Here is a 13,927-nt window from a genome sequence, read left to right on the forward strand (position 1 = left end):
TATGGACATTTACAAGTTATCTTTTCTACTTTCAATTCTAAATAGATCATGAAAACTGCCTTTCTTAGCAGCATAAAATTACACAAAATTCCCCATATTAAGCAGAATTCTGATAGAAAATCTCATACTTACGTAGCCTTCCCAATTGTCTGTCTTTATAAGAGCTATTAGCACGGAGCTGGCTTGCGACGACACAACATTCGGTGAAAGCTTTGACGCATCTTGGCCCTACAGTAATCCGGGCAGCTCGCTGCTCACAGGTTTCATCATTATTAACGCGGGCTCCATCGTAACAACATTTCTTCACTACTGAATGTTTATATTTAGCAGCTGAAATGGTAATAATGCCAGGGCTCTTGATCACGTAGAGTCATAACATCTCAGGCTTAGAAGGACTCTCAAAGGATACCTGGTTTCTATTGCTATATGACCCCCCTACCCACAATAGTCATGGCTAGTTGACTGTCCAGACTCCCCTTGGAACTATTCTAAGAATGGGAAGAATGTGACCTTACCAAATGGTCCATTCCAGCTCATACTAAATGGTTAAAGGGTTTCCTGCAATTAAGCTAAATACTAACTCTTGAAACTGGAACTTTGGGTTCTGCGGAAAATAAGCAGAAAAATATAGAAAAAGAATAGAAAATGTTTTTTTAAGAAAATAAGTTAAATATCCAAGAAGCCTTCAAATATTTGAAGATGGCTATCATCACTATACAAATATTTCCTTCTTCAAGCTGAATATCCTATTTTTCAAAAACTTCTTATATAACATGGTTTGTGGACTTCACCTAGTAGCATTATCCTTCATTGTAAGTGCTCAGATTAGTCAATGTCTCTCTTTTCATATCATTGAACTTAGAATAAAGGTTAGAATTAAAATAACTCATATACAAATGGAAGAAACTATTATATTACCATAGGCATGATATTAGTTGAACTCAATTTGCTGACTCCCAGTTTGATATTCTTTCTACAGTAACATGGCCAATTATCATAACCATTTAAATAATTATTTTAAAATAATTCTCACAAGATGTATTTTCCAAAGAATAATGCTACTAACAATTAAATATATGAAATAGAAGTAATAGACTTCTAGGTATGTCCCCAAAAGAGTCAAATCATGGATTTTGTCAGAATAAAATGGAAGGATATGATTTTAATTGCTAGATGAAGTTATCAGAGAGAAAATATTTATGACAAATAAAAGCTAATATTTTGGATTTTAGAGCTTGAAGTAATAAAGACCTGTTTCCTTAGATTAAGGCTATGGCAAATGAACTACTAGACTTTATTTGGATTAATCTTTCTGAGAGAGATAAGCTAGACCTCCATACATATCTTTCTTTTCATTCATTCTATTTCAATTAGGGGAATTTATACAACATTTAATTTTGTCCAGTTTTTGAATGATATGACCATAACCTTTTTACAATCACATGAATCTTAGGGTACCTATTTCTTCTATCTTCTTTTGCAGCATTCTTCTTGGCCTGAGAATTTCTTTACAAGGTTCATCTGGTTTTTTTAAAAAAAGATAAAGAAGAAGGATTAAAAAGGAGATAAAATCTCAAAAAAAAATTCCATGAAACTAAGTATTTAGAGCCTTCACAAGTCATTCATTAACAAATATTGAGGTGCTGCTTTGGATTAGGAACTGTGCACCATACTTCTTGATATGACTTGTTTTATCTTAGTGGAGTTCATGATCTAGTGTCATACCTTTTGACTTATTTTATCTGAATTTGGTTTTGAATCCTGCAGCCTCTCTGATCCACTGATTCCAGAGAAATACCTAAGCATTTAGAGTGAGTGATGCTTTTGTTGGGTATGCTATTTTTATTATTTGCTCTTTGTGCTATACTATTGCAAATATAACTATGAATACTATAGTATGAAGTATCATTATGAACAATTTTAAAACCATAGAAAGAAAATGATTAAGATATAGTTACTATCCTTAAAGCGCTCCCGATGCAGTAGATGAGACAGGACTTACAACTACATGTAAGAATGCGCAACGACACAATGCTGTTCTATTACTTGTAAATAGATCTAGTCCCTGCAATAGCCTCCCTATTAAAGGAGGAGGGAATTATAAATTCTATGTGGGGAAGAGGTCCCGTAGAGGTGATGATTCTTACATTGCTTCTCCAGGCTAATGAAGGGGAAACCAATCACAATAAATAAAGGCCCAAAGGTACAAAATAGCATAATGCCACTCAAGAACTCCACTTGGTTCTGTAGAGCTTAAACATAACGTAAGGTGCAGCAGGGTAAGAGCTAGTTGGAGAGAGCCAGGGAGAAGATCATGGAAGGTTTTGAGTACTACACTAAAGAATTTGTACTTTATCTTGAAGGCCAGTGAAACATTTTATACAGGTGAGTTATATAGTCTTGGCATTCTATGATCAGGGTACAGAATATTTGGGAAGAAGGATAAAAATGAGATCTGGGGGGCAAATGATCAATGGGATTTTCAGTAATAAACATGCTGAGCGTTTTACCATTTTCTTGGGAGTCATCTGCATTTGCATTAGTGAGGAAGGTAAGTCCAGCTAGGTAGAACACATTGGCATTGTTGAGGCCACCACCTGCCCCACAGCCCAAATCACTCTTCTCTAAGAATTGAAATACCTGTCCAGAAAGGCAAAATGTTGAGCCCATTGAGATGTATAAATCATTCCTCTAAAGAACTAAAAGGTACTAATTGTTACATGGTTATCACAAACCTGTGAAATACACAGATGATATTTTTCAAATGATCAAAGACAAAATTTCCCAACTTTGTTTCTAAGTTTGTCCTTTTGTATTTATAAATACATAACTATTCAAAGTTAAATCAAGAACTAAGTCTTAAATAGCTTTGATGATGAGTTCCCTAGAAACTGATGTATGGTGTTTTGTACATAGAATGAATGCTGCAATCAATATAATGTTCCAAATAAATAAATAAATAGGTATGAATGCATGAAGGACTGAATTAACATAGAAATTAATTTTAAGTTGCTTTAAAAGCACAACTTTGTGCATTTTAGTGCGGAGGTCCCTAGGTTCTAAATAGGTGAATACTTGTTTGGACAGGCTTATTTGTTTTAATTTTGACCCCAAATGTTCTTTTCTCTCCGAATATTTTTTAATTTTACAGTTTCTCAGTCCTTCCTTCCTTGTTCAAAGAAATTCAAGCCTAGAAAATAATAGCTGAACAAAATAAGATAAATAGGGACTTATGAGAATTGAATGATTTTGAGATTCTTCTGTGCCATGGATTTCAATGAGAGTTAAAAAAAAAAAATCCAGATGTTACCTATACAGATCTTTCCTATGCTGCTACCAGCTACAATAACTGCCATCAACACCCTACCCTAAACCTCCAAAGTATTCTGATAGTAATTTTTCCTCCATGAATGTGATTGCTACCATGATCATATATTCTTAAAGTGCTTACATTTACATTTGAAAAACAAAACAGGATTGACCTGTGCTTTGGGAGCTAACAAGAGGATGGTTTACCTTCCTAAAAATGAGTAGGTTGAGTAGATTATAGAAAAGCAGGCCTAGTCTTCCCTTAGTTATTCCCCCATATCCTAGCCTGGTGGCCACACTTCATGCAACACTGCAGTGAGACATGCATTACTTAACTCTTTCCAAGGGCTTTTTGGCTCTTCTTTGGACTCCATACACAGCACTGTCCACTGCTGCTAATGCCACCCAGGAATCCATCCCACTTGCCATATTAAGAGACACAGTTTGGCCTGGAGAATACGCATCTGCATCAGGAGACAGATGAACCTAAAAGTTCATTTGTAAAAGAAAAGAAAAGATCATTTGTATGAGACAAGACTTTTCAGAAGCAGCTAAGACTTTGGCAGCCTCCTTCATTGAAAAGAAAATTCAACTGTGACTTATAATTTGTGGCTTACCTGGAGCTGGTTGCCACATTTTTCTTCAATATTTAACCAGACTGAATCAGACACTAATTCTGCTGTCTGCTCTCCTGTGACGATGTAATAGACCAGGAGTCGGGATGAAGGAACCATGTTCTGTGTTACTGGAATGTTTATACTTTGATAAGACGCATCTGAAAATTTCTCCCTCGTGCCAAAGTGGATAATTTTGCCCTTGGATAAAACCTAAAAATAAACAGCAGCAGCAACAATAAGCAAAAAATAAACAAACAAAAACAAAACCTGTGCTTTAGGATGCAGCCTGGAGCTGGAGCAGAAATTATTTTAAGAAAAATAAAGTTAGGCCGGGTGCAGTGGCTCACGCCTGTAATCCTAGCACTTTGGGAGGCCGAGGTGGGCCGATCACTTGAGGCCAGGAGTTCAAGACCAGCCTGGCCAACATAGTGAAACACCATCTCTACTAAAAATACAAAAGTTAGCCAGGCATGGTGGTGCATGCCTGTAATCCCAGCTACCTGAGAGGCTGAGGCATGAAAATTGCTGGAGCCCAAGAGCTGGAGGTTGCAGTGAGCTGAGATCATGCCACTGCACTCCAGCCTGTGCAACAGAGCAAGACTCTGTGTCAAAAAAAAACAACAAAAAAAGACATACCAATTTTGGCTGGGCACGGTGGCTCACACCTGTAATCCCAGAAGTTTGGGAGGCCAAGGCGGGCGGATCACCTGAGGTCAGGAGTTTGAGACCAACCTGGCCAACATGGTGAAACCCTGGCTCTACTAAAAATAGAAAAATTAGCTGGGCACGGTGGTGGGCACCGTAATCCCAGCTACTCGAGAGGGTGAGGCAGGAGAATTGCTTGAACTTGGGAGGCAGAGGTTGCAGTGAGCCGAAATCATGCCACTGCACTCCAGCTTGGGGGACAGAGCGAGACTCCACCAAAAAGGAAGGAAGGAAGGAAGGAAGGAAGGAAGGAAGGAAGGAAGGAAGGAAGGGAGGGAGGGAGGGGGGGAGGAAGGAAGGAAGGAAGGAAGGGAGGGAGGGAGGGAGGGAGGGAGGGAGGGAGGGAAAGAAAGAAAGAAAGAAAGAGAGAGAAAGAAAGAAAGAGAAAGAAAGAAAGAAAGAAAGAAAGAAAGAAAGAAAGAAAGAAAGAAAGAAAGAAAGAAAAAGAAAAAGAAAGAAAGAAAGAAAGAGTTAACATGGCTTACTATGTGCCAGGAACTTTAACATTTGTTTAACTCCTTTCATTCTCACAATACATCAATAAGAGGAATATTATTCTCATTTAAGAAACTGAGGCTCAGGAACTAACTAAAAGTCATACTGATTTTAATTCAAAATCACACAACTAGTAAATTAGAGAGCTAAAATTTGAACCCAAAACTGTTCAAAGTCATCACACTGTCACTAAAACCCCTTTTGTTTCACTGATTAAAAAAAAAATAGATGAATAAGTGGAGTGCATCTTATTTGGGGATTTAAAGCCAGGGTTTAGATTCTAAATTGAAGGTTTAAGATTAAAAAAAAAAATCATGTGAAGCCAAAATGCCCTCAGAGATCCCTTAAATTGTCCTTACAGACCAGAACTGCATATATGGGTTTGGTATCCAGTCCATAAACAATTTCCCTTCATCAGTCAATATTTTTCCATGGTCCTCATTACTGTTTTTTCAAATTTCTTCCTCAAAAATGTTGAAAAGCCAACAGCATGAATTTGGCCTGGCCATCGAAATAATTCATTCCATTTCTTTGGTGATTGTCAGGAAGCTCTTAATATTTTTTGTAAGTTTTTTTCTTGGTTTCACCAACAAGCTTCATCGATCCACCTCTGTTTAATATAAATGATGCAATAGGGATGTTGCTGAGCTATGGAATTGGAAGAGGCAAGATAGGATTCGACTCTCAGGAGAGGATTTTGCTTCCCCGTTTTTTGACAATAAAATGCACTTATCCAGACTGGGTCTAGGCATACAATCTTTGGCCATGAAAGAGAGCAGAGGCAACATGATTTAATCAGGTTCTTGCTTTGGAATAACTAGGCTCTCTTTGGTAAAAAGTGTTATTAGAACAGGAGTCAGAGTCCTCAGCTCAAATCAAAATCTTCCTCTTCCCAGCTAAGTAACCATCATAAGTCTTTTAACTTCTCTGTCCCTCAGTTTCCTCATCTGTGAAATGGTCATGAAAATCATGCCCTATTTCAAAGGTTTTATGAGAAACTGATGTTCAAGTCAGATGATGTTCTTGAAAGTGCTTTTTGAATACAAGTATAAAGGATAATTCTAATGCCTCTCTAGAGGCAAAGGAGAATGTTACAGGTGGGGGAATAAGATGTAAATCCATCATTACGTACTTACCAAGTAATTATAGTGAGTTATTTTGTCAATATACGGGCTTTTGGGGGTAACAATAATATTCAGATGTTCTCCCACTAGCAAAGCCTTATGGTTATCGGTCCAATCAATATAAAGGTAACTTTGGCTGAGAGATGAGTATGCTATTGCTCGGTAACCTTCCCTGGCCTGATTTTCTTCTGGAAGATCTGGAGCATCAGTTTTGACCTGAAAAGGGAAATTTCAAAAAGACATGTATACTGTGATGTAATGCTTTCTGTAAAACACACCTTTCAAATTATTTTCCTTGCTTTATAAATTTCTCAATTTCACAATACCAAATGATAAAGGGGAAAAAAACCTCCATTACTCCAGTGTTTATACAGCTGTGGTATCAAGCAACTTTACAAAGACTACAGACAAGAATGATGGGATTATGGGCTATGGTGGAAAAGTCTGAAATGAAGAGAGAAAGATGCTCCAGGAATAAATATTGGTGGTCTTCCTGAAATGTCATGGTAAGTTGGGGACTTCTCTTCCCATGGGATGATTACAGGGAGATGCCTAAGCATTTAGGAAATGGGGATAGGAGAAGGGAAGTAGTGGGGAGGTAGCACTAACTCTTGAGGACTTGGGGACAGGAGCTATGAATGAACATCTCAGAGACTATCTGGCCCAGTTTCATTGTGAAGTAGACGCACAGATGGGTGCTTATAAATGTGAGGTGGAGAAGAAATGATATCATGGCAGCAATATCTACCCTCAGACGGCAGAAGTGTTATTAGCTCATGCTCTGGAGTCAGGTACACACTGGTTTGCATACCAGTACCACCACTTATTAACTCTGGATAAAATTAGTTAATCAAAAGAGAGGTTAGAAGCCTCCATTTCCTGAGCCACACAATGGCAAAGATAATATTCTAACTCATCTTGCCAATTAAATGGTATTTCATGTATTCTTCATAAAGCTCTTAGCATGATGCCTAGCACTTAGTAAGTGCTCAATGGGTGACAGTGAGTATATGCATGCTGCAGTCATTGGCCTATGTTATTAACTTGCTCATATTTTATTTGAGATTGGGAACTTAAATAATGTTTGCTGCGAGAGAAGACTATTAAGTGGGCTCTAAAGTAGAATGGTTTCTGCAGTTAGAAAAAAGGGAGGCTTCCATATTTTTGACCCTTTTGTGGCCCTTCAGGGGATTAAAAGTGAGGGGGGAAAAGAGGATATTCCTAACACTCATGTGTACTGCTATACCTATTCTGAAGCTTCTAGAGTCTGATATGGTCTTAATGGTGTAAGATAAAACAATTAACTCCCAAATAAAAATTTGATACATTTATCTTCCTCAAGGACCGTTCAATGGATTAGCAGATTATCTCTGGGACTCATTTGTCTTGGATGCAAAATTATGGAACTGTTCACTGGACTCGTGTAAAATCTGCCGCATCTGTTCTGCACACTAGCCAAAACACATGGTCAAGAGTACACATTGTCCTAGAAAATACAACAGGAGAATTCAGCTCACATTAAACTCCAGCACCGTCACTCCAGATGGGAGATTAAGCACAAACGAAGCTACTCCATCATCAACACGTGTTACACTTTTGCTTGGATCCAAGTCAGATGGCTCTTGGTTTACATCAATTGTTTGTGCGTTCAGTGTTACTGGGACCCCTCCTACCAACTGGTCAAGCGAATCTTTAACCTGCACCTGTTTGTCAAAACAATCCAAATCTATTTCAACAGCTCATCACTTATTTTAAAGCACAACAATTCTGAAATAATTTTCCTTCCTCCCCACCAAAGGATAAATTATTTATGTATTTTTTTCTTAAAAGTTTTTTTTCTGAGACAGAGACTTACTATGTTGCCCAGGTTGGAGTGCAGTGGCTATTCACAGGCACAATCATAGCGCACTGCAACCTTGAACTATTGGCCTCAAGCCATCCTCCCACCTCAGCCTCCAAGTAGCTGGAACTATTTAGGCATGCACCACCACACCTGGTTTACTTATGTTTAATTTAGTAAAGAGAAGTGTATTCTCAGCTTATAGAAAGATTTAATTCTATTTAGTTAAATCATTCTTGAATAGATTCTCCCATAAATCAAGCAAATGCAAAACATAAATATCATTCTATTAAGTCAGTCAAGGAGTAGGTGTGATAAGGTCTTCTGCTATCTAACTTCTGTATTTCTTTGATTGGTTTAGGACTGGATAAAGGAGAAAATGAGGCAATCGCTTCTGGGAATAAGTCCCTTGAATATGAGAAACAAAAATAGATACACCTTTTTTCCTTTAACATCTACCTCTCACTGCTATATATATATATATATATATATATACACACACACACACACACACACAATTCCACACAGATATAGTTTGTTATTTTACTTTTATACAAAATATATTTTAAGCTTATGTTCTATATAATATTGTTATATTTATATATTTTAGTATATATATTATACATTACTGTAGATGCATATGATACTTTGTTATATATTATTTTCTATATATAGTATATATATGTAAGAACCTACAAGCATGTCCAAACCTTGCTTTGGGCTTGGTAAATCCTTTTTTTTCTTAAAAGCCCATGTCCAACAGTAAATAATAAATAACACATTTTGATTGTACTTAAGTTGATCTTAAAAAATAACACATTTTCAAAGAACAAAAAAAAATTTTGCTCTGGCTTTCTAAATTAAGGGCAGGGAATAAACTTTCCATTTAATAAACATAATAAAATATATTATTTATAATAAATATATAATGATAGATAAAACATAAAAACCACATGAATGTTTCAATTCTATACTGTCAGCGTTTAGAAGAGGAAAAGAAGGCGAAGGAGAGAAAAATGAATGCAGAGGAGGAAGCAAAAAAGACAGAAAAAAAGAGATTCAGGGACAGAAAGAAGCAAAAATGAAAAGAACAGAGAGCAATACACAGACAAGAGATGGAACAGAGTTATGCACAAAGACAACACAGAGACAGAGGGAAACAAATGAGACACACTGGAGGCAAAAACATAGTGAGAGAAAGGAGTCTATTTTCAAGGAATGATATCTCCATCTTAAGGCTTTTTAAGAATTTGCCACCAAATAATTTTAAATGTTTGTATTTTTTGAACTAGAGTCTTATGGGATTTTATTTACATATAATATAATGCAATGCTTATTTAGGGATGCCTAATACAAGGCTATCTTGCCCTCACTTTTGAAGTCATTGCCAAGGCTGCAGCTGACCTGCAATTTCCCATCCCTGTCTGTGTCCGCCAGGAGGGGCAGGTTTCACAGAATAAGCTCCCTCTGTGATTTACCACGGCAACATTCTTACCCTGTTTGCCACCCACATGTTTTCCATGAACAGAACAAGATGATCATATGTAGCAAGGTCTACCCCCCACCCCATCTACCTTGATGGAATACGGAATCCCAGGCTTCAGGAAAAGAGGAGTAGCAACCAAATTCAGTTTGTAGGGAGAGAGGACATATTTGATGCCAGGTATTTCTGCCTCTTCAGAAAATCCACCTAAGGAAATGGCAAGCATCATGTTGACAGTTTTTAGGAGTATCATGATCTGTATGGATATCCATTTTGTCTCTATATATCTCCACAGACTTATTCATTCACTCACTCTGTTCTTGCATTCATTCATTTACCAGTAGTAAGTAGGACATAGGTCTTGCTTCAGAGGGGCACAGCAGAGAAAAGTTTAAACCTCAGGAGTTTCCAAGGCCTTATGCACAAGCTCGTATGTAGAGAAGCCCTTGGAGAAGTACAGCTATAGGACTGGACTAAGGAAGGATGCTAGGAAGGGACACCACTTTTCATCAGTGGCCTGAGTTTCAGTTGACTGTATTCAAGGGATTGAGGAGAGAGGGAAGGGTCGGGCCAGAAACTGAGCCTTACAGAGGTGGGGGTGGGGGATGGGGGTTGGTGCTCACAGAGCATAGATACATAGACAGAAATCAGAAAAAGGGAGCTTGATGTAGAAAGAACCCTGAAAGGGAGTTCGAGACCAGCCAGGCCAACATGGTGAAACCTCGTCCCTACTAAAATGAAAAAACAAAAACAAAAACAAAAAAAAGTGCCAGGCATGGTGGTGTATGCCTGTAATCTCAGCTACTTGGGAGGCTGAGGCAGGAGAATCACTTGAACCCAGGAGGTAGAGGTTGCAGTGAGCCGAGACTGTGCCACTGCACTCCAGCCTGGGTGACAGAGCAAGACTCTATCTCAAAAAGAAAAGAAGGGAAGGGAAGGGAAGAGAAGGGAAGGGAAGGGAAGAGAAGGGAAGGAAGGGAAGGGAAGGGAAGGGAAGGGAAGGGAAGGGAAGGGAAGGGAAGGGAAGGGAAGGGAAGGGAAGGGAAGGGAAGGGAAGAAGAAGGGAAGGGAAGGGAAGGGAAGGGAAAGAACACTTGAAGGTCTACTGGCAAGAGCCCAATAATGTTACCCTCCAGGTAAAGATTAAGTTAAACTATTAAGAATAACATTTGAAGCTTTAATATCCCCAAACTCCTTTCCAATATTACATCTCTAATACTCTCTATACATATCCTATGTTTTAGCCAAACTGGATGATCTGCTATCCTCAAAGATTAAGCTTCATCTACTCTTCTTCATCTGCCCTCTCTATGGAGGGTTTCTGTTTCACCCTGTTTACCAACTCTGCCTCAAAACCCTAATTATTTTTCAGGACTGATCATCTTCACAACACTGTTCTTGGTTGCTCAACAATCATCTAGAAGCTCTCCTTCCTCTGAATCCTATTGCATTAATATTTTGCTTAGAGCTCATATGCAATTCTTTCTTGCAACAGTTCTTTCTTCACCTGTCTTATACCTGATGCTAATTTGTAAGCCACTTTAGTGCTGGCATCATACATCATTAATGTTTGCAAGCCTGCGTGTTTGGCAATACTTTAAATATCTCATAGATACTGCTTAAACTGAACTTATTTAAAATAAATTGAGGAAAAAATAAAAAGAAGAAACATTAAAATAATGTTGAAAACTTTAGGCTTTAGGAAACATTCAGTTTGACTCCATCATTATGTAGACTATAATAATGATAATAGTAATACCTTTTATTTGTATAGCACTTTATCAAATAGTTTTACATACATAATCTTATTTTGGTTTTTATTTTCACCAGGTGAGAACACTAGGGTGCCAAATGGTCAAGGCAGAGAGCCTGCAGAACTACTTTGGATATGAATTAGGTACTGTTTTCCCATTTTTGCAGTAGAAGTGGAGGTAATAGGGACCCAATGGCTTGCCCAATGACTACAAAGAAGCAGAGCTCTACTGCCTTTTTATAACTATGTACAAGTCTACTTCTTATAATTATATTTAACTATGAAAGAAAATACAATGTGAAATAATTATAGAAATTAGAAATTATTTATAACTTAAATATTCTGTCTAAATATTTTTCAAAAGAAAGTATACACACACATACACACACTCTTACCTGTAGACTCTATGACTGTTACAGCAATATAAAGGTACTTGTTGTTTAAATCTTCTAAACTGTAGTATGACAGTTCTTTGACTGCTGTTTCAGAATCAAATGTGACTTGAGCAATTCCATTTATCAACTTTTTAAAAGGAGAAAAAGGATAAGTTATTTCGGAGAAGAACTTATAAGGAAAAATTAATAAAATCTGCTTTTACTAGTCTCTAAATTGAAGGTAAATGTCAGAAGAATGGTTTAGCATCAAAAGTAAAGTAGATAACTGAGTCCACAATTAAGCCCAGGATGTTATTTTCTAATTATTTGTATAGAATTATAGAAGTAGAAGAGTCTTGAACATCACATGGTCCAACAGGTCTTTTTGGTAATAGCTGACAAACATGCCTTTTTCCAATTCCTGCATCATCATTCATCTTCTAGGCCTTTCAGCATACTTCTGCCCTTAACTGAGAGTTTGTTGGTTTTTATAATATTTAATTTGTACTTCACTGCTTACAAATTTAAATACTAATTTTAAAACACACAATGAGTAAAGGGATGTGGGGTTAAGTCATATTATATTATTTAATTATTAACACAACAGTAAAATAAACTTTGCCTTATTTTTTCTTATAAAATTGAGGGACTTGAGGGCAGACATTTTTGTCTTATTTAGCTTTAAATCCCAGTGTCTGGCATAGAATTTTGCATTTAAAAAATGCATTTAATTTACATCTTGAATTAATAAGATTGTAGAGGATAAATGATTGATGATGCAAACCAAATGAATATGCAAAAGTGAGCAAAAATGACATGAACTCATATCATCTGTGGTATAATGTAAAGAACGCTGAATAAGGGAAAGGGAACCAGCGCCCTAATCTCAGTTCCAGCAATCATTAGCCCTAAACTATGGACAAATAACTTCACGAATATTTCCTTGCAAGAAACTATGCTGTCTCTGGGCATATAAGGGAAATGATTCAGACTCACAAATAGTTTAATAATGAAAATGATAGATAAGTAAACAAGCCATTCCAATAAAGAAGGGTTTCGCAACCCCTCAGCATTATTGACATTTTGAACAGGATAATTCTTTGTTGTAGGGGCCTGCTCTGTGCATGGTAGAAATTTAGCAGCATCCCTGGCCTCTCCCTAGTAAATACCAGTAGCAACCACAAATGTCTCTGGACATTGCCAAATCTCCCCTTGGGGATAAAAAATCATCCCTAGTTGAAAACCACTGCAATGAAATGTGAAGAATGTGTTAAGAAAAGAGGCTATAGAGCCGGGGCAGCTAACCTAGTGTAGAAGAGTCAGGGGAGGCTTCCCAGAGAAAGGCTGTCAATGTTCAAACTTAAAGAATGAGAAGCAATTAGCCAGGCAAAGAAGGGGCAGGAGGGAACAACGGGAAAGAGCATTTTCAAGCAGAATAAACGATATTGTAAAGACCTGGAGGCAAGAGAGACTTTGGTCAGTTAGAGAAATTGGAGTGATCAATACAAAGAGAAGGGAGGGAGGAAAGGGCATGAGATCAGCTGGCAAGGGAGGCTGATGCCAAGGAAAATGAATTTTACCCTAAATGCAAAGGGAAGCCAAAGGAGGATTTTAAGTTTCAACCTATCTAAAATGGGGGATTGGACTAGATGGTTTTGAAGTAACTTCTCATCTCTCACCTCTGGATACATCTGTAGGTGTGGGTGACTGTGTCTTAACATCTTACCATTGTGGTTTGCATTGCTGTTTGCATCATTTCTTTTTGATCATCTTTTAAGTCTTCTCTTATTCCAAATGTGATATAAACATCAGCCTCAGTGACTACTTTATTATAAAAATATCTGTCAGACAATAGCATAAAACTGTTTTACTAACATGGTTACAATAACAGGATTCAGATAAAATGTAACAATTTGAAATTACGTAAAGCACTTGAGGCACTTTAAAGTGTCTTTCTTCCTAAGCAAAAAGAATAAAGCTGGAGGCATCATGCTACCTGACTTCAAACTATACTACATGGCTACAGTAACCAAAACAGCATGGTACTGGTACCAAAACAGATATATAGACCAATGGAACAGAAAAGAGGCCTCAGAAATAACACCACACATCTACAACCATCTGATCTTTGACAAATCTGACAAAAACAAGAAATGGGGAAAGAATTCCCTATTTAATAAATGGTGCTGGGAAAACTGGCTAGCCATATATAGAAAGCTGAAACTGG

The 13,927-nt window shown here is 37.4% G+C and overlaps 1 protein-coding gene across 3 annotated transcripts in view; it reads right to left on the reverse strand.

Moving 5' to 3' along the window:
• C5 (complement C5) overlaps positions 1-13,927 on the reverse strand; it is a 124,935-nt gene that overhangs the window by 61,564 nt on the left and 49,444 nt on the right. For all 3 annotated transcript variants that reach the window (XM_032165008.2, XM_032165009.2, XM_032165010.2), the window contains exons 8-17: positions 13,427-13,541; positions 11,722-11,848; positions 9,665-9,780; positions 7,768-7,953; positions 6,263-6,466; positions 3,927-4,136; positions 3,646-3,795; positions 2,511-2,640; positions 1,459-1,521; positions 133-330 (exon numbers count right to left, since the gene is read on the reverse strand). In XM_032165008.2, coding sequence (XP_032020899.1) covers positions 133-330; positions 1,459-1,521; positions 2,511-2,640; positions 3,646-3,795; positions 3,927-4,136; positions 6,263-6,466; positions 7,768-7,953; positions 9,665-9,780; positions 11,722-11,848; positions 13,427-13,541 — 1,499 coding nt within the window. The remainder of the gene's footprint in view (positions 1-132; positions 331-1,458; positions 1,522-2,510; positions 2,641-3,645; positions 3,796-3,926; positions 4,137-6,262; positions 6,467-7,767; positions 7,954-9,664; positions 9,781-11,721; positions 11,849-13,426; positions 13,542-13,927) is intronic.

Source organism: Hylobates moloch, unplaced genomic scaffold (genome assembly GCF_009828535.3).
Source record: "Hylobates moloch isolate HMO894 unplaced genomic scaffold, HMol_V3 SCAFFOLD_10, whole genome shotgun sequence".
Lineage (NCBI taxonomy): Eukaryota > Metazoa > Chordata > Mammalia > Primates > Hylobatidae > Hylobates > Hylobates moloch.